The sequence below is a fragment of the Adiantum capillus-veneris genome, chromosome 14, assembly GCF_014529385.1.
Source record: "Adiantum capillus-veneris isolate H3 chromosome 14, ASM1452938v2, whole genome shotgun sequence".
In the NCBI taxonomy this organism is placed as follows: domain Eukaryota; kingdom Viridiplantae; phylum Streptophyta; class Polypodiopsida; order Polypodiales; family Pteridaceae; genus Adiantum; species Adiantum capillus-veneris.
Genome location: NC_140944.1, coordinates 55,722,691 through 55,746,987, shown reverse-complemented (window position 1 = coordinate 55,746,987; position 24,297 = coordinate 55,722,691). Strand labels below are relative to the sequence as shown.

At 41.6% G+C, this 24,297-nt stretch overlaps 1 protein-coding gene across 1 annotated transcript in view; it reads left to right on the top strand.

Moving 5' to 3' along the window:
• The window catches only part of LOC147442402 (trans-cinnamate 4-monooxygenase C4H2-like), a 37,196-nt gene extending 20,823 nt beyond the window's left edge, over positions 1 to 16,373 (top strand). The window contains exon 4 of the mRNA XM_086529370.1: positions 15,781 to 16,373. Coding sequence (XP_086385496.1) covers positions 15,781 to 16,373 — 593 coding nt within the window. The remainder of the gene's footprint in view (positions 1 to 15,780) is intronic.
• The last annotated feature ends 7,924 nt before the right edge of the window (positions 16,374 to 24,297 follow it).

The following is a 24,297-nucleotide window of genomic DNA, read 5'->3' as shown; positions in this document are numbered from 1 at the left end:
TTTGGAGAGCCCATAATTTCTTAGCCATTTCCTAGTGCCTCTCTTGCGCATATGGAAACTCTCTGGCCAGGAGGGAGTGCACTATTTCTTGAGGGTCAGTTGGGCAAACATAAACATGTATTTGTATCTAGGCAATCACCCTGCCATGAAAGCGAGTGCCAAATATTGTGCATTCAAGGGATCTACGCACTAGGAACTCAAGATGTGCAGTTTGGGCAATGGTGCATAAACATAAAACCTTGCTCAGAGCGTTCAACGACCACGTCATGAAATGGCCTTGGGGAGTAAACTCATTGCGTACAATGGAAACATCGCCAGTGGGGGGTTTTCCTATGTAATGTGCAAGGGAAGACTACGGTCCAAAGACCCGGCGCCATCTATTACCATATTTTGCTTAAAAGATGCTACCAACCATAAATCTAGTTGTGACCACTCCATACTTAATAAGGAAGATACTTTGATGGGTTTAAAATTCCCATACCCTTGTAAAGAAGTAGGTACACTATAGTAGTGAGAATAGAAGAAATTCTTCTTTGAACCAATTTGGATGGGAAAAAATGTGCAAAAATTGTTGCTCAAATATCCGCATATATAGCATTGAATGTGCCAGAGAGGCTATGAAGTGGCTGCTCCTCCACCAATTTGGATGGAAATATGACTGCAAAATCATAGCAAATCATGATTATGAATCCATAAAAACATTCCACTGTGACTTCACACCGAGCTTTGTATTCTCAAAACATGTACTTACAATGTGCTAGGAATCGAGGTGGTTGTTGCAATTACATGCTTGGAATTGAGAAAACATCTTTCCCAATTGATACGGTTCCCTTGTCCTTGCAATTCTTGAATCCAAGGAGCTTAATTTCCTTTCCAATGACGATCCAAGTTTGCATGGTTTTGAACACGATGAGGGCCAATAGTAGATGGCTGCATGCATACCCAAGCACCTTTCGTGAATTCTTGGGGCACCCACTCACCATGTAAACCTCTTGTGTTGTGGCATGAAAATGCTATGACCTCATCCTTTGGACGCCTTTGTGAATTAGACCTGGCCATGGGTGAGCAACAAAAATTAGGAGGAGGGGGAGGACCTTGCTTGTTGCTACAATGTAGGTGGGATAAAGGGAATGAGATTGCTTGATGTGCGAGTGGGAGGTGGTAGTGGCAAAGGAGGGGAGGAGCGTGGTGGCAATGGAGATAGGAGAATATGGATGACCCTTGCTTGGTGTGGCAATGGGAGGTGGGAGGGGAGGAGAGAGGAGCTTTCTTGCTACAACAATGGAGATGATAGTAGAGAGACAGTATTGGAGTAGAGGGTGTGTGTGATGGTTGCAACCAATGAGGACTTGGAAAAGGGGTTCTAGAGATAAAAAATCACTTTTTAGGTAGGATCAATTTTTGGGGGGCTGTGAAGGGGAGGAGCTGGGAGCACAACGCAAGAGGAAAATGCGCACACACACTCACACACTCACCTCCATACCCACATTGTGTGTGCACGAATGCAGTGCGCGCGTGGAGTGCGACAAGAGAGAGAGAGAGAGAGAGAGAGAGAGAGAGAGAGAGAGAGAGAGAGAGAGAGAGAGAGAGAGAGAGAGAGAGAGAGAGAGAGAGAGAGCAGGACGCAGGATGTGGGGTGGAGCTCCCAAACCTACTGTATGAGCACCATGTGAGAATGAGTGAGATCTCTTTATTCTTTGTATGTATAAGGAATAAGGAGATAGATGTGGGCGGCCGGACATTGGCCGACGAACACGGGCAAAGCACGGAGAGGCACACTGCCTTTACCTAGCATTCTCCCACTAAAGGCTGTGTGCCGATAAGTGGCGAGAAGAGTAGCCTACAAGTAGTGTGTACAAGATGTGAGAGAAGATGGCTCTCAACCTATGCCCACTGGCTCCCTTTGTAACCACTCTAGTGTAGATGCAACATGAATACCACTAGGGCTAGATCCACAATGAAACTCCTCATGTAGGTGTCGAGTGATGACCTACATGGCTCCACAATGCGCAATGACAGTGTCAGTCATCGCACGACTGACAACTCCCACTGCAAATGCAGCAACCGCATAAGCAAGATCAAGTCTTGAGACCAAAAGATTTCTCTCTAAGCATTACATGAAAACCAAAAGCTGCCAACTGTCTCACTGAGATCAAGCTTTATCTCAACTGAGGAACATAGTGCACATGACGTAGCGTGTATGATGCACCACTGGGCAAAGACAAACAAACATCTCCTGCACCCTCTATGTCAAACGCCGAACCATCGGCCAAGTGCACACAACCAAGTCTCCCACTAAAAAATGTGCTAAACCAGTCAGGAAATGGTGTGACATGGAAAGGTGCATCGCTATCTAGTAACCACTATGGAGAAGTGTGCTAACCATAGACAAATCTGCAAGAGTTACATTGGAGGCAAGTGTGACATCACCGTCACTCGCATAGACTACCAATGGAACTGTCTCTCTAACATCTATCAAAGTCGTATCTGCATCTCGCATACATCTTTGCTGTTGTCTCATACGTCTGAAACAACGGCGTCTAATGTGCCTTGTGTGACTGCAATGCAACCAACGCATGTATCGGCATGAACGAGACCGCCGTCTATCAATGTCACACATGTCTTCTGCCATAAGTGAACGCCAAATTGGCAACAAAGTGGGAGATCACTCAACCACTATGCTAATCAAGCATAAACCAACAAGTAGCTCAATAGTGAAAACCTGTAACCTGCATGTTGCAGTCTCACCCTCGGAATATGCGTCGATGTGAGAACATGAGGGAAAATCAAAGGGAACCTATAACCACTATGAGCATACTATAAATGAATGGCTAAGAGCCAAAGTATGGCAAGAAATCTGGGAAAATTTGACAGAATCTCCTCTGTAAACTGAGCAAAACCTCAAGTACAATCTCAACCATAAACCATGCAAAACTGGCAACAAAGTGGGAGGTAACTCGACCACTACACAATCAACTGCATCAAATCTTATGCTAACATATGCATAAAAGCAACTCCCCAATCTGCAAACTCTACAGGCATAAACTAGGACAAAGTGTTCAACTGAGCGTAGAGCGCATAACCATATACGCAAGTAGAGAGCAAACTAGCTCAAGACGCATCCCACAAGAGAAACTGCCTACAGAAATTTGCAAAAACCTGTGAAACCTGTGACTAGCTTGTATTGTAGCCACACAAGCATATGCAAAAACTCACTCCTGCAAGAGTGGGTACAAGAACACCAAACTGTGTCCAAACTGACGAAACCTGTCAATGCGAGAGCCAAGATCAATCAAAAACTATGGCAAGAAAACTCGAGCCACTATGCCACAAAATCATACACAAATCAAAAGCTCAAGACACTTGCTGTATCAAAATCGATATGCAAGCCAAAACACCATAGAAGATGTCCTCAACTACAAATGGCAACACTTGTGGGAGTACTAGACTCAACCTGTACCTGTACCTATACCTGTAGTCGAAGAAGACAGTGTCGTCAAACTCCCACTCTATGTGTGTGTATGAGGCCACTCCAAAAGAGGCTACCCACTCCTAAATGACCCGTGGGCTCTCGTAGATGGAAGAGTCTGCAACAATGGTATCTGTAACTGGCTATGGAAGCTCTACAGCACAAACTACCAAAAGAGGGCTGAAAAATTCAGCTCCTGAACCGTAGCTCGAATGAGGTTTCTGATGGCTCGAATGGCTCCGAAAGGGGGATAAAACCATAGGAAACCTGTTGGAAACGCTCCCGGAATACTGAATTTGTCGATGCCGAAGTCGGAACCCTGTTTTCACTCTTGAAAGTGCGCGCGTACGAAAACGATTTTCGGGAATGAAACCGCTCTAATACCAGTTGTGAGTGCGCAAATGGGGTGCACGTGCGAAGAGTGCAAAGGGGAGAGAGAGAGAGAGAGAGAGAGAGAGCGCACGACGTAGGATGTGGGGTGGAGCTCCCAAATCTCACTGTATGAGCACAATGTGAGAATGAGTGAGAGCTCCTTATTCTTTGTATGTTAAAAGAATAAGGGGATAAATGTGGGCGGCTAGACATTGGCCGGCGAACATGGGCAAAGCACGGTGAAGCACACCGCCTTTACCTAATAGGCTGTGGATAGTAGAAAATGATGTTTCAAAAGTTTTTGAGTTTTAGTGTTTTTTAATGCAAGTTTTGACTTTTGGAGGTCAAAAGATTCTTTTTTGATCATAAAATAGGTTTTGGGAAGCGTTTAGAAGTAAGATTTGATTTTTGAAAAAAAAATCTCATATTTTTTGGGATTTTTTCATAACCGGGTCAAAAAGGAGGGGAACCTTGGAGGTTCCAAGTGGCCCCCTTGGACCCCCCCCCCCCCCCAACCTTCTCGCTAGGTAAGAGGCCATTAAGAAATGTAAGACTACTTTGTCCCCCTACTTTTTTGAGAGCATAGGGTGTGTCCACCACCTCTTCTCATTTGTTGGCCTCTAATTAACCTTAATCCCAAAGGGCCCCTAGAGGGTTCATATTTTTCCTAATGGAGGGGTCAAGCTTTGCCACATTAGTTTTGGCTTGAGGCCATCATGGGTGCTACTTATTTACTTAGCACGTGTCCTAATAAAGCTTTACAGCCTATGACTCCATAAGATATTGTTGTTGATTTCTTGAATAGTGGCATATTTGAGGAAGTTTACAAAATGCAGCCTTGCGATTTTGTGAAGAAAAGACAAGAGGATAAAGTGTGCAAATGTAAGAAAGATTTGTATGGGTTGAAGCAATCTTCTTGTGCTTGGTATGAGAAAGCTGACGCTCATTTGGTTAAACGAGTCTTTTATAACAGTCCAAAAAAAGCACTTTGTATGTAAAGCGTGAGGGTGATGTACTTCTAATTTTCATTCTTTATGTTGATGATTTGTTCATCACTGGACCAAATGAGACACATATATGTTGTATTTAAGGCTGTTTTGAATGCTACTTTCAAGATGAAAGACTTGGGGTTGTTGCATGATTACTTGGGCATACAGTTTAAGCAGTGTGATGGTGGTATTGCCTTGTGTCAAACAAGTTACATAGAGACATTGATGTGTAAGTTTGGACTTGAGGACTGTAAACCTATTGCTACTCCCATGGAAACACGTTTGAAGTTAAGTCTTTATGATGTTGGTGATCCTGCCGATGGCACTCTGTATAAGACTCTTGTTGGATGCCTTATTTACGTATGCAACACGAGGCTCGATATTCGGTTTGCATTCGTGTACGTTAGTAGATTTATGCATAGGCTAGGGTCTAGGAATTTGCAGGTTGTCAAGAAGATTTCTTGTTACTTGAGTGACACTTTGCATTTTGGCTTGTTTTATCCCAAGGGGAGATCATTGCCTCCATATCTACATGCTTTTTCATACTCAAATTAGCTTGGTTGTTTTGACGCAAAAGTGTCCACGAGTGGTATTATTTCATACTCGACAGTTCACACATATCATGGTTGAGCAAGAAGCAACCTAAAGTGGCCACTTCCAATTGTGAGATTGAGTATAAGACAGTGTTCATAGCTATGGTTAAGTGTTTATGGGTCAGACATTGGTGCAGCCAAAGTTGGTCAATGTTGGGAAGTGTGCAATGGAATGTTGTGCATACTAACAGGTGCATGGTAAAGCGCTAAAGCAAGTACAAGGATCCTGGGCAAGACAGTGGTAGATAAAATGTATGCTTGAGGGGTTTTTTTAAGGACAGGGGGGGCCTCCAAAGTAGGGTTTTTGGGAAAGCAGGTCCAAGTGTCTGAAGGGCCTCTCTAATGTCCAAGAATGTGGTGTTTAAAGTGCTCTAAGAGCCCGTCCAAACGGCTTATCAAATGGAGTCTCGATATGAAAGATATTGAGGTTCAAACTTGGAAGGTTTTGCAAATCCTTGACATACATAGCAGATGGGGACAGATGGCTAGAGCTCGTGTCAGTGGATAGGATTGGAGAGATCAAGCTATGGAGCATGCCGATCTTCTTGGATTGTTAATTGGAGCTCCAAAGCGAAAGATATGGCTAGTTGAATGTTTGACATGGGCCAACTTGCCAACACTGGAAGGCGTGCCAACTGGGAAGGTTTTGGCCTCGACGAGATTCCAAAATTTCATATGCACTATGTGGGATTAGCCGGAATTGAGGGCAAGTCAAACAGAGCCCAGACCATGGGGATATTGAGGATTTAAGTTTGTGTCATATCACGACGGTGGAGTGCCGGGTAATTCTTTCTAGTTTTGGTCACAGCAAAGGGAGGGCTGGGAAAAGTCAAGATATGGCAAAGTTCTCAAGGTTTGGAATAGCTTGAGTAGTAGCCGGGCACTTTGATAAAAGTTAGTTTTTTTTAGAAAGTGTGGATAAAGGAGGATTCTCAAAGGGAAAAAAGGAAGCCATCATTTAGGAGAAAAAAAGAAGAAACAAGGGAGCAACAACGGTGCCATCGTTTCCCCTTGAGGGTAAAAAAGAGAAGTGCAAGGGTTTTCTAAAATAATGGCCAAGGAGGATCTTTGGGAAGGGAGTGTTTTTAGACGACGAGAGCTTGAGGGAAGAGCGAGCTCATACATGCGTGCTTCGGCAACAAATGTGAAAGGATGCAGGTTGAGTATAAGACAGTGTTCATAGCTATGGTTGAGTGTTTATGGGTCAGACGTTGGTGCAGCCAAAGTTGGTCAATGCTGGGAAGTGTGCAATGGAATGTTGTGCATACTGACAGGTGCATGGTAAAGGGATAAAGCAAGTACAAGGATCCTCAGCAAGACAGTGGTAGCTAAAATGTATGCTTGAGGGGTTTTTTTAAGGCCATGGGGGGCCTCCAAAGTAGGGTTTTTGGGAATGTAGTTCCAAGTGTTTGAAGGGCCTCTCTAATGTCCAAGAATGTGGTGCTTAAAGTGCTCTAAGAGCCCGTCCAAACAGCTCGTCAAATGGAGTCTCGATATGAAAGATATTGAGGTTCAAATTTGGAAGGTTTTGCAAATCCCTAACATACATAGCAGATGGGGACAGATAGCCAGAGCTCGTCTCAGTGGATAGGATTGGAGAGATCAAGTTATGGAGCATGCCGATATTCTTGGATTGTTAATTGGAGCTCCAAAATGTAAGATATGTCCAGTTGAATGTTTGACATGGGCCAACTTGCCAACACTGGAAGGTATGCCAACTGGGAAGCTTTTGGCCTCGACCAAATTCCAAAATTGCATATGCACTATGTGGGATTAGCCGAAATTGAGGGCAAGTCAAACAGAGCCGAGACCATGGGGATATTGAGGATTTAAGTTTGTGTCATATCATGACGGTGGAGTGCCGGGTAATTCTTTCTAGTTTTGGTCGCAGCAAAGGGAGGGCTTGGAGAAGTCAAGATATGGCAAAGTTCTCAAGGTTTGGAATAGCTTGAGCAGTAGCTACCGGGCACTTTGATAAAAGTTAGTGATTTTTTTAAAGTGTGGATAAAGGAGGATTCTCAAAGGGAAAAAAGGAAGCCATCATTTAGGAGAAAAAAAGAAGAAGCAAGGGAGCAATGATGGTGCCTTCGTTGCCCCTTGAGGGTAAAAAAGAGAAGTGCAAGGGTTTTCTAAAATAATGGCCAAGGAGAATCTTTGGGGAACGGACTGTTTTCAGACGACGAGAGCTTGAGGGAAGACGGAGCTCATACATGCGTGCTTCGGCAACGAATGTGAAAGGAAGCAGGTTCCTTCCTGTGCCAACAAGGACTGCTATGATCGTTTTTCCATGCCCATCGAGGTCGTGCTGACAAGGCCGTTTGTACTTGGCTATCTTGAATACAATGTAGCACTGATTGCCCATATTTTGATGTCATCTCCCCCTTTCTTTCCCTCTATTCTATTGCTCTTGTGCTCATGTCCACGGTGTGTGTGTGTGTAGGCAAGTGTGCCCCCATCGAATTGATAGTGTCTTGTGCCAAAGAGAGAGAAAGAGGATCGCGATGCGTGTGAAAAGATGTGGGTTGTGTTGTGCGATGAATGTGTGCTTGATACATTGTGATTGAGTTGAGACGTGTACATGCAGTGGTCTGCTAGTAGGAAAGAGGATTTTGAAGGTGAATTCCAATGGATTGGGGTGTTGTGTTTACCCTGAGATGTAGAGAAGAAAATTGTTTGTGTTCCGAGTGTGTACCCCATTCCCCCTCTCCATCTTCTGGTGCCCCCACTGAGGCACACTCTGATTGCTCCATGGTGATGTGTTTGTAAGTGAAAATGTGGCAGAGTGCTGGTCTAATTTTCAATGGTGGTGAAGATGGAGACAAATGGCTGTCAAATTTTGAGTTGTTTATGTTGTCATTGTGAATGTGGAATGATGCAGAAAAGATACAGACAATGCCATTGGTGCTACGAGGTAAAGCGAAGGCCTTGTTTAACAATCTAGAAGCTACGAAAAGCAAGATTAGGCTGGGTTTTGAGAGTAGTTTCTACATAGGTTTTGAAGAGTGGTGTCATCTGTCGGAGTGGATACGAGGATGAAAGGTGTAGGATAGGATGTGGGTGAAAATTTTGACACTTTTATGAATAAGTTTGAAGCATACTAGAGAGATTTGTTGGTTGTCACCCAAGTGGTCAATGCGGATCTTTTTAAGCTGGAAAAGTTCTTAGCTTGCCTGCATCTGTGTGTTCAAGAGAAGGTTGATTATGAAGAGCCGGGAAACTATGCCGAGGCTGTCAGAGTTGCTAGGGTGAAGAACCAAAAAATGAAAAGAAAGATGGAGTTAGGCTTGTTAAAGCCTACAGACTATGTGCCTATGGCCGCATTAGGATGTTCTATGTACCAATCATGGATAATGCCAAACGTGCAAAGTGCGGAGCCTCCTAGGGTAAGGAATTTGATATGTTATGTACCTTTGGACTTGCTTGTTTGTGAGGTGTCTATGTCGATTGTGGAGGAGCTTGTCAATGAAGATGAGCCTTCTGCTGAAAAGGACCTGTATGTAACTATTCACAAGCAAGGCTTGTGTAGCCAAAGAGGCTAGAACAAGGTTTGAAATCCTTTGATTTATTTATACGCTAATCTGATCTAGAGTTTTTGCAAAAGATGGCATGACTATATCTACCATCCATTGCTAAGATTTCCAAGTTTGGGCATGTACCTTTAACTTGGTTTGGATACATGCATGGCATGTCATTATATCTAGATTAAGGGGCAAGGCTCCATACAGGGATACTTGGAACTTGCATCCGCCTCACTTGGCAAGTACAGATAAGATTTGTCAATTGTAAGTAAAGGTATTCGGCAGGGCCCACTACTGTTGGAAAGTCCAAATTTTGACAGACATCTCTGTTGGAATTTAAGTTTTGGCTAGGGTGTGGCTCCTTGGCAACATGTTTTCGCACTTAAGTGATCAAGAGAATAGTTCTTGGTGTAGCATGGATTCTACATATATGAGGCATTTTGCATTAGCACAATATACCAAAGAGGCTACAAGTCTGCTGCCAACCACGGTGGAAATTTACGCAAGTCGGTACATAAGTTACCATTTACTACTTTGAACTAATCTTGCACCAGGTTTTATCATGCCCACTTGAAAAGCAAAGGTTGCTTTGGTCAAGCAGAGTTTGGCAATGGGGTAGCTACTTTTTTTAAGTTATTTACTCACAATATTGAGCAATCTACGGATTTTCAAAATGAACTGCTCCAAATAAATCCGATCCTCAACTATTGTCATGTTCTCTAATACTCTCTCTCTTGCAAAATTATTCTTCATGCCAAGTTAATTAAGTACTATGTTCATGTTGGTACCATAAATTAAGTTCACCCTCTATGTTCTCAAAGTGAGCTCACTCTAATTCTCTTAATTCCGCTATTCTCAAAGTTCATAAGCCATTTCCATTACATTGGTATCAGAGCATTTGGTTTCTCTTTTCTTGCTTAAGAAGAGAGGTCTTTAAGTAGCCTATTAATGGTTGATTTTTTTAATTATATTAGGGTAAGTGGGACTGGGATCTATTATCGGTTTTGTTGAGCCCACTATGTGGGATATGGTGCACACCTCGGGAGATTTGGTCTTAATAATGGGGTATTTTTAGACTTTCCTATCGCTATACCATTATTGAGCCATAAGAAGTCCAAAAGGAGCTATCCCTTGACAATTCTGCTATCTTAGACCCACCCCACTACTCTCTATAATTAACCAATTCGAGCCGTGGGTGTAGATACTTAAGTGCTTATTTTCAAAGGCTAAGAGGAGTAGCAAATAAGGTTTTGAATTTCCAAAGAATACACTAAGTAAACACATAAGTATAATTAGCATGGCTGACAATAACCAAGAGAGTAGAATGAACATGGATAACTTTGATTTTGCACATGAAGGTGCTAATGATGATGCCCCCATGTTTACCAATTATCTTGTTACTAGGTTTCATCAAGCTATGGGTAACCCTACCTTGCAAGCCGAAGTTACTCAACAACTTCGTCCTTATAGGATTTCCCTTCCTCTCCAAGAAGAGAGAGTTTAGGAGGCCTCTTGATGAGATTCCCAAAAGAAGACTCTCTCCCATAAGAGAGGAGGAATTCAAAGAACGAGAAAGAAGTGAATCCCTAAGTTCCTCTAAAAATGTGGCTCCATGAAGACAGCAGTCTAGACTATCGCTATATCCTCCCAGGAGGAATTGGTCAACCCATAGTCCTTCTCCTTGTCATTCCAAAAGAGAAGAGAGGAAACAAAGGAAGAAAAAGGCAAGAAAGAAGTCACCCTCTTCTCCTTGTTCTTCACCATCCTCCTCTTCCAATGAAAGCTATAGTTATTCTCCTAGAGAATACAAGAGGAGAGGACGTTGCAAAACTTACTGTGCATGGTCAAAATCACAAAATCTCAAGAAGTTCAAAGAGGGAGGAAAGAGTATCCCTTTTCCCACCTATGATGGTAGCTTTGGTGCCATAGACAAAGTATTGGCGTTCATCCAACAATTTGATGTGGTCTTTGAAGAGGAGGGCTTCATGGACTCCTCTAAGCTACACCATGTAGCTATGCACTTCCAAAAATCTGCTCGTCAATGGTGGGCTAGACTTTGTGGCAATGACGAGGCCCCAAAGACATGGAAAACTCTACAAATTTCCATCATGAAGCAATTCCTTGCAAGCGATGCAAATGACAAAGTGCTTACTAAATGGCATAGCTTAAAGCTGCTCTTCAAGGAGTCTATCCACAAATATGTAGACAAGTTTTGGTATTTACATCTCAAAGCTACAGTCTTTCAAAGGATAGACTTTGCCAAACAAAAGCAACAATTTTGTGCGGGACTACCTGATGAAATGGCCGAGTATGTCGACTCACAATTTATGGCTGCTTCAAGGATCAATTTCCAATAAGGGGTAAAAAGAAATTTTAATCCCATGGAAAACAAGGATCGAAATGAAGCTAAAGGGAAGAGCAATGCTCAAAACTCTTTCGAAGACAACAACAACACCAACAACAACAAGGCCAAGAAGAAAGGAGCTGACAAAGGTAAAAATTAGAGGCCTTTCATAAAGACCATAAATACTTTAAGAGTGGGGAGAAAGGACACGGTCATCGTTCTTGCGTATGCAATGACACTCTTAGAGCTTCCATGGTTGAAGCTCCAAAAGAGGATACTCATTGCAAAGGCTCATTCCTCTCCTATGCTTGGGAAAAATTAAGGGAGCATGATGCCTTCATCTTATTTGACCGTGGCTCTACTCACAACATCATATCAACGGAATTGGCCACCAAGTTGGGCATTCGAGCTTTTGAGATGGGAGATACTGTAAGTGCTAACACAACTTTCAAGGTACAACAAGCCTCCGTTACTCCCTTGATTGGGAAGTTGAGGCTTCATGTCCAAAGATACGTAGACAAAGAAGGCTTGTTTTATCTCTCCTCTCCAACATGAGGATGTTATCCTAGGGGCACCATGGTTCAACCACATGGCTGCTTCCAACATGAAGTTCCCTGAAAGGAGAATCTATTTCATCTACAGGAAAAAGAGCATATACATAGATGCTAATGATTCGAGGAACACCATATCCCTGGTAAATACGCTTACTTTTGATAATTCAATGAAAAACTCTATTTTTGCGTATATGATTTTTGTCTAAAGCAACTCACAATGATCTATCTTTTATGATAGATGAGTATGCTACTGATCGAGACTTTAGGTAGGTAATTATAGCCTTTCATTAGGGAAGAAAAAAAAAGAACCATTCACCTTGAAGGATCGTTATCTTCCAAACGGCAATAGGCTATGTGTTACTCTCCAATACAATAAGAAAGTCATGTATGAATCCCATGCTTCTCCTTATGCAGGGAAAAGAGGGATTCCATAATCTACTCTTCGAGGAGTAGAATTGTATTTCTGTTGGTCTACCATGAAAAGTAAACATACAAGAGTATGTTTCAAAATGCGTGGTATACCACAAAAATTTGAAATTTGATCGAGGGAAGCAACTTGGATTGTTTCACTCGACAGGTTTAGCAAGAAAACACACTCTATGCTTGTCAAAAAGACTATTAAGGCACATCAAATGGAAACCGTCTTTAGATCTTAAACTTTCAAGTATCATGGCTTGTCAACATCCATAGTTCCGGACAAAGATCCTAAAATGACCAGTAATTTCTAGATGGGTCTCTTTGAGAATCTAGGAAGTAGATCAAATTTCTCTTTCGGCCTATCATCCACAAACGAATGACCAAAGTGAAATAACTAATCTAACAATTCTTGAATCTACTAAAAGCCTATGTCATGGAAGCAGATTAATGCTCTCCATGAGAGAAGTACCTACCTCTTGTAGAGTATACGTACAATGACATTGTACATATTTCTATGGGGAAAGCACCTTTCGAGGTTAAAGAGGGAAGATCCAAAAGACCCTTACTACATAAAGTACATGGGAAGATCTTCGCTGCTGATGAATATAGCCAAGACTTACAAGAATCTTTTCCAAAGATTAAAAAGGTTATATCCATCTCATAGCAAAGGCAAAAAGGGATGCTGCTAATAAGCACAAAAGAGACTTGGACTTTAAGAAATATGATTGGTTCTTGCTAAAGTTTCTCAAGGCTCATCTAAGGCTTACTACAGGCAAGAATCCTACGAGCAACCAAGAGTATTATGCTAAACTAACAAAAAGGTACTATGGTCCTTTCTTTTAAAATTCTTAAGCCAATCAATGAGATGGCTTATTAGTTAAAGTTGTCCAACCATTGGCTCATTCACAATGCTAACCATGTGAGCCTACTCAAGCCTTACAAAGAAGAGCCACCAAAAGAACCAATAATAGAGGACCTACCAAAGATCGAAGATCAAGAAGAGGTGTAGCAGTCCAAATCGATTCTTCAACATGAAGACAAGGTAAAAATAAACGATAACGTTATCCAATGATATATTATTAATTTTAAGAATTATCCTTTTAAAGATGCTAGATGGATACAAGGAACCTAGCTTAAGGATAATATGAACCTTGTCAATGCTTACAATGCTACACTAGAGTAAGCAAATGAAAATGCATTTTAAATGAACAATGTATTTTTCTTATAAGACTCATTCTCTTTCTTCTATTGTACACAAAATTTAAGAAGTCTGCATGTTTAGGATCATGTTTGTGGTGATGACGTCTCCCAAACAAAAAGTAAAACTTGTTACTCTACTTTGGAAGTATGATATGGACTAAAGAGCAAACATGCTTGCATCTCCTAAGTCTCATAAGCACCAATTGGATTAGTCATTCATTCTGGAATGATGTCGTGGGGTTATAAGGGATCCTGTACCCGCTAAGAAACATGGACTAATGACTAGGCTTTGTCTTCTCTACCTCATAGTTGAGGACGACTATGATTTCAAGAGAGAGGTAATGTCATAAAATGTAATATCTAGGTTTACCAAATAATTTTCTCATATTGAATTGATCATTTAATATGGGATGATAAAAGGGGAACAAGAGTTAGTATATAGATATGTGCTTCTAGACCTATCTCAACAGGGGATGAAAAGGAGAAATAGTTGTATCTCAATAGGGGTCCAAAACGAGACGATTTACCAAAGAGCAATGTGCAATAAATGCTTTTAGATTTACCTCAGCAACAGACCAAGAGGAGAGATGGTTACATTTCAATAGGGGTCCAAAAGGAGGTAGTCTATCAAAGAGCAATGTGCATCTAATGGGGCTTAAAAGACCTTAAGGTTATCTTCATTAAGGACCTCCAAAGGTTAGTGTTCAAAAGTCCTTTGACCTTAGGCAAGTTAGGGATGACCTTGAGGTGGGAATCCTACCCAAGCATGAGGTTCTTGTTGGCTTGCTAAGTGTTAGTGGGAACTTTGTCCAAAATCTTGAGGTGTTTCTCACATACTTAAATGACTAAAGTTCTTGAAGTATTCAATTCAAAGATAACTCTCAAGTGGCATTAATGTTTCCATGTTTGATTGACTAAATACTTGAAGTTTTCAATTCAATCAAATGACTTAATAAGTATAAAAGACACATGTTCAAATGATCCTCCATATGTGACCCTCATGATGTGCTTAAATGCTATTAATTAGGTTTTAAAGGGGTCCCCAATGCGAATTTAGATACATAAAATAAAATAATTAAGTTCTTTCTCTCAAAGAGGAAAAAGAGGACACATATCCAAATGAAATAATAAAATAATAAGAGAGAGAGAGAGAGAGAGAGAGAGAGAGAGGTGGACCAAGCATGAGAGGTATACTCTCCCACACACACACATATACATTCTCTCATTGTGTGGAGTGCAAAGTGTAAAAGCTCCATTTCCTTCTCCAAGCTTGTTGAGAAGTGGAGAGCCTACGCCAACGCTCTTGGCTATGGAATGCAAATCCAACCAAGAGCCATACTTCAATGCTTAAGCTTGCCATCTTCTTCATCTTCATTACTATGCTATTATGCTATGATAAGCAAGAAGAGTGATGATAAGTGAGGAACTATTTAATTCTCCTATGGATGATTCTTCTTCCTCTTCCCTACCCTCATTCCCCACTATCTCTCTCCACCTTCGAAGGTGTTTGAGGCCTTGGGACTGAGGCTTGGGATAGTTAATGTTTTTTGTAAAGTTTATGTTAAGCTTGTGATGCATGAAGCTTTCCATCTTCATAACATCACCAAGGTCACAAGGAACACAAAGATTGTATTGTAACAAGTCTTTCTTCATGGGAGAATCTATAATACAAACATCTTTTAGAGGGGGGACCGGCACCAAGTAAATCTGGTCCTCAACTATTCTCATGTTCTCTAATACTCTTTCTCTTGCAAAAGTATTGTTCATGCCAAGTTAATTAAGTACTGTGTTCATGTTGCTACCATCAATTAAGTTCACCTTCTATGTTCTCAAAGTAATCTCACAAAAATGATCACTCTAATTCTTTTAATTTCATTATTCTCAAAGTTCATAGGCCATTTCAATTACATGCACCATGTGGGATTAGCTGAAATTGATGGCATGTCAAACGGTGATCGGACCATGGATAATTGAGGATTTAAGTTTGTGCCATATCACGACGGTGCGCGGTGCAAAAAAAATCTTTCTAGTTTTGGTCGCAACAAAGGGAGGGCTTCGAGAAGTCAAGATATGGCAAAGTTCTCAAGGTTTCGAGTCAATAGAATAGAGTGTTGATGTCGCTTGATGCAATGGGTTCTCAAAGAATCGACATGGAAGCATCGAGAGCATGGGAAATGGATGCTAAAAAATGCCTTATTTCAAAATGGAAAAAGAAGTGGTGATCCGGATTTGGAAAAGGAAAGGGATGCTAGTACTAGTACTTAAGGGGAGCTGAATTCGGTTGAGCTGGCATGATATCTTTCTCTGTTGTATGCCTCGTGCAGCCATTGAGACTACCTTGTGGTCCATGGAATGGGGCTTGGCGAAGCTCGTCAACAATCCAGACATCCAGAGCAAGGTCCGCGATGAATTGAGCACAGTACTAGGCAAAGGGGTACCCCTCACCGAACCCGACGTGCTACGGTTGCCATTTTTTCATGCTGTGGTGAAGGAAACAATGCGCTTGCACATGGCAATCCCTCTACTCGTGCCACATATGAACTTGCATCAGGCAAAGCTGGGAGGGTACGACATCCCAGCAGAGAGCAAGATCCTGGTGAATGCATGGTATCTTGCCAACAATCCAGAATGGTGGGAGAAGCCAGAGGTGTTCAATCCAGAGCGATTTCTTGGGGGCGAGAAAATCGAAACCAATGGGAATGACATCAGATTTTTTCCATTTGGAGTTGGGAGAAGAAGCTGCCCGGGAATTATTCTAGCAATTCCCATTGTTTCCCTTGTGCTTGGGCGCCTTGTACAGTCGTTTGAGCTCCTTCCTCCCCCGGGGCAAAGCAAGGTGGATATAACGGGCAAAGGAGGGCAATTTAGCTTGCACATTGATAAGCACTCGGTCGTAGTATGCAAACCCATCAGTTGATCGTTTGAGAAAGCTCCTTGTCAACAGGTGCCTGAATTTTGTAGCTAAATAACTCCATAATTACAGCTTGAATTTCATTAAAACATTTGCACCATTGATTATGCAATGTAGCCTCCAACATGTTTTAACACCAATATGTTTTGTGTAGAGAATTCACGTGCAATTCTATTTTGACATTCATTTCTCAATAATCACAACGTCCAATCCACTGTCATCAGTGAGTGCATCTAGAGATAGGCCTTCCCTTAGCATCTGGTTAAAATAGCATAGAGCTTCCTTGCCACAACCATATTCTTGGAAGTATCCCAAGCCCACAAGCCTTCAAGAAGCGGAGTCAGATGGGGCAGACGGCGACGCCCCTCGGAAGGTTTAGAATGAGGGACCATTCCCAGTGATGCTTGCGACTAAGCTGGCGACCGGCGGAGGCTGCGAGCCAATCTTGGGGGCAACATTACATGGGAACTGTCCGTCATGGTCGTTGGCCGGAGAGGGGCCATAATATTTTATGCATGCTGAGTTGTCAACAGGGGAAGCGATTCCAAGAGCTGAGGTGGTGAATCACTATTGATCTGCAATCTGTGTGTGCGCTTGGAAATTCCAGAGGCTAAGGTCTCGGTAGCAGAATAACCATCAGCAGTGTAGTATGGACATTATTCTGCGATGGGCGTTATTCTGCTGAGAGTGTCAGAGAGTGTAGTATGGACATTCTCCATGCTGAGGTAACGCCCATCGCACGAATGCATGCTGACATTCTAAAAAATAATGCGAGTTGATTTTGAAGCACGCGGTTGTAGTATGGAAACCCATCACTTGATCATGGAACCTTGTTTGAGAAAGCTCCTAGTCAACAGATGTGTAACAAAAACTTGAATTTGGTAGCTAAATAACTCCATAATTATAGCTTGAAATTCATTAAAACATTTGCACCACTGATTATGCAATGTAGCCTCCAACATGTTCTAACACCAATGTCTTTTGTGTAGAGAATTCACTGGATGGCTTTTACGTACTATTAGGGCCAAAAGCGTTAAAAAAATGTATTTTTGGTAATTCATGGATTAAGAAATAGGCCAATACTCACTTGACACGTATACAAATGTATGGCATTCTTGTCTTCTCTAGCTTGAGCTTTTGTGCTCCTATTTAGCGGAAAATATCTAAATACCACTTTCATTTGGCTAAATTGCCTATACTTGCTGGAGTTCCTATTTTTTTAATGGATAACATCATATTTTGGACCCGATGTAAAAGTGCTCTTTTCTATTTAATAGTGTACAATATTAAGCTAGAAGATACGAGATCTTTATTTTCAAACAGTGATGATAACACCTATTAATGACTAATCTTTTTTTTTTTAATGTCTACTTTTTACCTTCCCTCTACTTCTAAGCACCGCATCAAGGGCTTGCACTCATCACATGTATACATAATATCTACATCAACATGGGACCACACTTGAAGACCTCCTTTCTCACATTGTTTCGGATTGATGTCCACACCGTGCAATTGTGGCTTGATTGATCCAGTCACTCTAGGCTCTCTATCGCCCTGTTTTAGCAGTGTACCCACATCGTGCGCAAAAGGACTCAATGACTTTTTCACTCTTCCTCCCCTTATCGCACCATTCCAACTCTTTCCCGTACTGCACTTGTCATGAGTGAGCTTGTCACCCTCCTATCGCGTTGTTCTAGCTTTGTGGCCAACCACATAAGAACCTTGAATCACCTTGTTGATTGGATTCCTAAGGTTTTTCTCAATCGTGGGCAAAAGCGCTCAGAGACTTTATCACTCTCCCTATTGCGTCATTTTAGCTCCTGCCCACACCACGTGAAAAGGGGTTTATAGAGCTTGTCACTGCCCCCTTATCCCATCGTTCTGGCTCAATGCACACACCATGCAAAAAACAATTGAGTGACCTTATTATTTGGATTCCTATGGTTTTTCTCATGCATACAAGATATTAACAAAAGGCCTATTTGGTGCCACACTATGCCGTGCTTGCACAATGGAATAGGGGGTGGTTTTAGAATCTCACTACCCCAACCCTAATGTTGTGTGGGTTATTTTTGGAACACCAATTTGGTGCCACACTATGCCTTGCTTGCACAACAGGATAAGGGTAGCTTTAGAATCTCATTACCCTAATCCTTGTGTCGTGTGGGTTATTTTCATTCACAGCTTCACCTTTCCTATCCCATGTAGATCTCTTTTTATATGCAGATCTATTAAGCATATTGGACCCAAGCATAGTCATAAAATTAATGCAATCACACTTTGACTATCACAATGTAGCACTGGAGTCTGGCATATATCAAAATCTCCCAGTAGATGAGATAACCTCATGTTTCTCGGAAGGTTTAGAATTAGGGACCATTCCCAGTAATGATTGTGACTAAGCTGGCGACTCACAGAGGCTGGAAGCTGATCTTGGGAGCATCATTACATGGGAACCGTCCGTCATGGTCATTGGGAGAGGGGCCATAATATTTTATGCATGCTGAGTTGTCAACACAGGAAGCGATTCCAAGAGCTATGGTGAATCACCATTGGTCTGCAATCTGTGTGTGCGCTTGGAAATTCCAAAGGTTGAGGTGTTGGCAGTAGAGTGAACATGAAACAATAATTATCAGCAGTGTAAAGCATCCGTCTGTAGACTATTTGTGTGTTTTGACATTCCCCATGCTAAGGTAACATCCATCACACGATTGCATAATGCTGACATTTTGAAACATAATGGGAGTTGATTGTATGGCCTTGATGAATTGCCCCTCAACCAACGACTATGACGGAGACTGCACATTGAACAGCCCAGGGAATAGTGTGTGAGATGATTGATTCGCCAACGTATATTAGGTGAAGTGTCCGATGCTCCTACTCTTTTTCTGTTGCTCTACTTTTTGATTGAGCTTCGCTCTCATCGTTCAGCTGCTTCGTCTTCTCATTGGCTTCCTCTCTGTCTTGTTGTAGATCTTTCATGTACTTTTCTTGCAAGGATGAATAGGTAGTAAAGAGATGTCTACTTGCTTCCCTTTCATTGCCGCAAGCTAAATATAATCTCCAACAATAGCCAAACAATCCGTCTCTTCCAGCTCCAAAAGACGCAGTAGCTTAGTGACGTTACGAAAGGGTGGTGATGCATTTGTCATTGAATCACCAAGGTAAATGTGGCCATCAACCCATATGTTGATTGCCTTTCACCCAATGCCCCATATATGATCTGCGGCATTGAGATTAGATGTGCCAAGTTGCACAGTACCATACTACTCCAAATCAGTGTTTAATCGATATCATTTTTGCCTATTAGTAATTTCTTGCAGTGGAGGAGGATTGAATGACATGTTTGTCAGCTAGAGAAAGCAAATTAGAGAAAGAATGTGTAATGGGGACTCCTCCAAATAGGGAAAGATGGCTATGGAGGGAAGAAGTGGAGAGTACTCAAAGATAGTAGAAAAGGATTATGTTGTGGATGGAAGAAAGAGAAGGAGTGCAACTCAATCTCCTTTGAATTCAAATTGTTGATCATGAGAGCTTGAGAGAGAGAGAGAGAGAGAGAGAGAGAGAGAGAGAGAGAGAGAGAGAGAGATAAAGACAATAAAGGAAGAGAGAGTGGGAAAGAGAGAATATATGCAACCTTGGAGGATATGCATTTTCTGTCAGAAGCAGGCAACATAGAACGTCCTCTCAATAATTGAAAGGTGGAAGTGACAAGAGGGAAAAGGGGGGGGGAGAGAGAGAGAGAGAGAGAGAGAGAGAGAGAGAGAGAGAGAGAGAGACAGAGAGTTGGCTCACGTAGAGAGTAGTATTACTTAGTGTGAGATGGAAATATGAGCTAGCCCTAGAGTGATGGACATGTATACAATGCACAGGGGAAAAAAACCTCCTACTGAGGGAAAAAATTCCCTGACAATCTTAAGTGTACTGACACACATCACTACCACATACAGAGTGTAGTATTACTTAGTGTGAGATGGAAAGATGAGTTAGCCCTAGAGTGATGGACATGTATACAAGGCACAAGGGAAAAAAACCTCCTAATGAGGGGAAAAATTCCCTAACGGTCCTAAGTGTATTCACACACATCACTACCACATATGTATGGAAACAAATCCCCCCTAAGAGTGATGCAATGAACGAGAGCTGGCACATAGAGTATAGGGAAGTGCCATATGCTTAGAACATTATCAGTCCACAAAGGGGAGTACTCGGTGAGTAAGCCCAAAGCTTTGCAGAAAGCTTCAAACTTCTCATGAGATGGTGCCTTTGTGAAAAGATCTGCAAGATTTTCATGTGTTGGCACATAAGCCAAGCTGATCTCTCCTATTGAGAGTTTCTCCCTAACATAGCGGTAATGCATCTCAATGTGCTTTGTGCGAGCATGAAAAAATGGGTTCTTCACAACCACCAATGCGCTTTGACTGCCAATGTAGATAAAAAATAGTATAAACAGGTCTCCCTAAGGTCTAATAACACTCTCCTATGGTCAAAATGTCAAAAAGTGTCCTTTCTAACACCCAAATCAGCCATAAGACGTCTGACCCATAGACACTCAATCGTAGTTGTGAAGATTGTCCTGTACTTAGTCTCACAATTGGAAGTGGCCATAGTAGGTTGCTTCTTGCTCAACCATGATATGCATAAACTGCCAAGTATAAAATAAATACCACTCGTGGACACTCGCATGTCAAAACAACCAGCCTGATTTGAGGCTGAAAAAGCATGTAGATATGGAGGCAATGATCCCCCCTTGGGATAAAACAAGCCAAAATGCAAAGTGCCACTCAAGTAGAATTAATCATAACTGATCACAAACATGATGGAACTTTATGGCATCCCAATCAGCCTAGTCTTGCTTGGTTGGCCTTTTCATGCCAATTAATTTTCTCAAGATATAGTAAAATATTTTTGGACATTTTTTTTAGCAAATAATATAATATCAAGATGAACATAGAAGTTTTTTTTGGAATATATTTTTTGTGTGAAAATCTGATTGTGATGGTTATGTTACAATCAAGTACTCTTAATTTCTTTTGTGTGTAAGGCATTAGTGCAATGTGTACATCAAGATAGAGATCTCCCTTATTTTTAGTGGTTTCACTTGAACAGGTACGCACCTCAAGAAGCTTGCCTTTGATGAATTAGGAACAAAAATAGAACAATAGTTAAACTTTCCATGTTATAAAAAAAAAGTTCATGATTTACTTGAGTGGCATACATAAGTATGGTGGAGAATCACCATTGTGTCTCTCCAAAAATTAAAAGAAACGAAAGCCGTTGTCAAGAAGTGCGCAACGCGACTAGGAAAACGTCGGGCTTCTAACTGTGAGGATTCGTAATAAAATCAAACAAGGCGTAGATGATTTGAAGACAAAAACACACTAAAAAAGAAAAAATCTCCAGCCATGAAAGCTCCACTTTGAAATATAACCAAGGTTAACTCAAAACTCTTGTGTGTGTGAAGATTAGGTGTAGCTTTGCTCCCAATTGCACAGATGCAGTGCTCATTCGACGTGTTAAAAACCCTAAAATGACGCTTCAATTCCTCGTTGGGACGATTTCATGGAAGCTTCAGTACTTCATTGGAGAATCCCAAGTAGTTATTTGAGAAGGGGAAACCCTAATTGGAGGCCTCATAGCCTCGAACATGTAGTGGAAGCTGCACGGGACTACACTAGCACCCTGTAATGGAATGGCTGTATCTCCTTGCTTATATGCCCAAATGAGCTCATTCTTGGCTCTAAAACTTCCCCTTCAGAGATGGCATGGTCGTTGATGTAGAATTTTGAACGATGTTTTACTATTTTTGGGTTGTTTTTTATCATTTTATGGCCATTTTTAACCCAAAAATGGCCCTTTTTGTCCATTAAATGCCCAAACAAGCTAGGAAAAATTCCTAAATTTGTGGAAAAATTGCATTGGGCTCAAATTTTATGTTGAACCTCATTTTCCCACTTGGTAAGCACTTTGGACACGTCTTTTATGCCCGCGCATGAAACCTGCTATTTTTTGCCAACATCGCCCGCATTGAACTTTCTAGGCAACACGAGTATGCCACTTCAAAACACTTGACATTTGTACATTCCTAAAGAAAATCAAGCATGATTTAATGTGTTAGAACATGCCACGGTGCCACGTCCTCGGCCGCGCCTGCTCTACAACGTATGTACACGCTTGTAACCATGGAATCCGTTTTCACATATATCGCACTGTGTACATTGTAGCATTTAATCCCACACATTAAAAACATAAAGAGTGAGGTAGATATTTCTATTTTCACATTATGCATGTGCCACGGCACAATATCCACCCCCTCTAAACCTGCACATCCTCCGGCATGTGCCACACATATCTTTTTGCAACAGGTTCAATCTTCATTTAAGTCCACATACATGTCGATTTTATCATCACTTTCAACAAAATGCAACGCGTCATCCTCTCGTTCTTCATCCACATCCATACCATTTTCATCAGATCCTTCATTCTGACTTTCCTGTGAATCAAAGGGATCTGCATCACCTCTTCTTTTGAATAACTTGATTCTTTTCCTTGCAATGGGAATCTTCATTTCTGCCCCGTCCAACTCATGCAAGGTATAAGCTGCATTCCCATGTACATGCTGAACCACATAAGGACCAAACCATCTCTTTGAAAGCTTTCTTATTGTTGAATGTTGGTTGTCAAGACTGCTGTCATGCACCAACACCCAATCACCTTCCTCAATAGCTATAGGTCTTAGCCTATGCCTCTTATCAAATTTGTCTTTATTCTTTAACCGTGCATCTTTCAATTGTGCTACTACAGTCTCAATATCTTGGGGCCTTGTTTCTAGGTGTTGTATGCGCAAAGCAAGAAGGTTTTCCCTACTCATTCCATCTTCCCAAGGCAATACATTCCATGTGGGAATCACATCCTTGATTGGCTTTATAGATTTCTGACCATACATTAACTCAAAAGGCATATAACCAATAACTGAGCTATGAGTTGTACGATCATCCCATAAAAAGCATAAGGTAATAACCTAGGCCACTCTCCCATTTTACCTTTGTAGGCCTTAGCCAAAGCTTTAATGATAGGAGGATGCCGACGCTCTGATTTACCATTTCCCTCATGATATATGCAGTAGTGAGAGCAAGTTTGATGCCCAACCTAGAGAAAAACTCCCTTGCTTTGTTAGCATCCAAGTCACCCCTGACCGTTGTTATTTTCCCAACACAGCCATAATGGCTAATTACATCATCCAAGAGGAACTTACATACCCCTTCTGTGCTTTTTATTCTTAGAGCATGGCCTTCAACTTGGTTGGTTAAGTCTTCTCGTGAAAGCACTATGTATCTCATTTGCCTTAAGCCCAATTGCATTGTAACCAAATCTATTACCCACTTATAATGCATCACCAATGGGTAAGTAGGGTGCAACCCATCACGATGACGTACATTTGAATACATTTGACAGGTTTCACAAGACTCCACAAAGTGAGATACATCTTTATACATACCTTTACACCAATACCTCTCTTTCATTTTAGTAAAGGTGGCTCATACGCCTCTATGTCCAGCATAAAGACTCTCATGAAACTTTTTCATAAGCTCATTTTGAGCGTCCTTATCATTCACGACTCTCAACGGCATTCCATTTCTTTGTTTCGGATGCTTCCATAAGTACCCATCTTCCAAAAAGTATCCATAGGCGTTTCTCCGTATTCTTTTGAACTCTTGATTAGTCCACCCTTCTTGCCTTGTCAAAGTGCTCAGGTAGCGTCCAATGAGCAACCAATCACCTTGATATAGGTCCTCGATAAATGACTCAAGTGCATTTGATAAGCAAACATGATCACCCTTGGCATGGGAGACACTATAGAACTGTGTGCCTACATCATCGCCCTTGACAACCATGTCTTCTTCATTTTCATACCTTGCTCTTGAAAGCA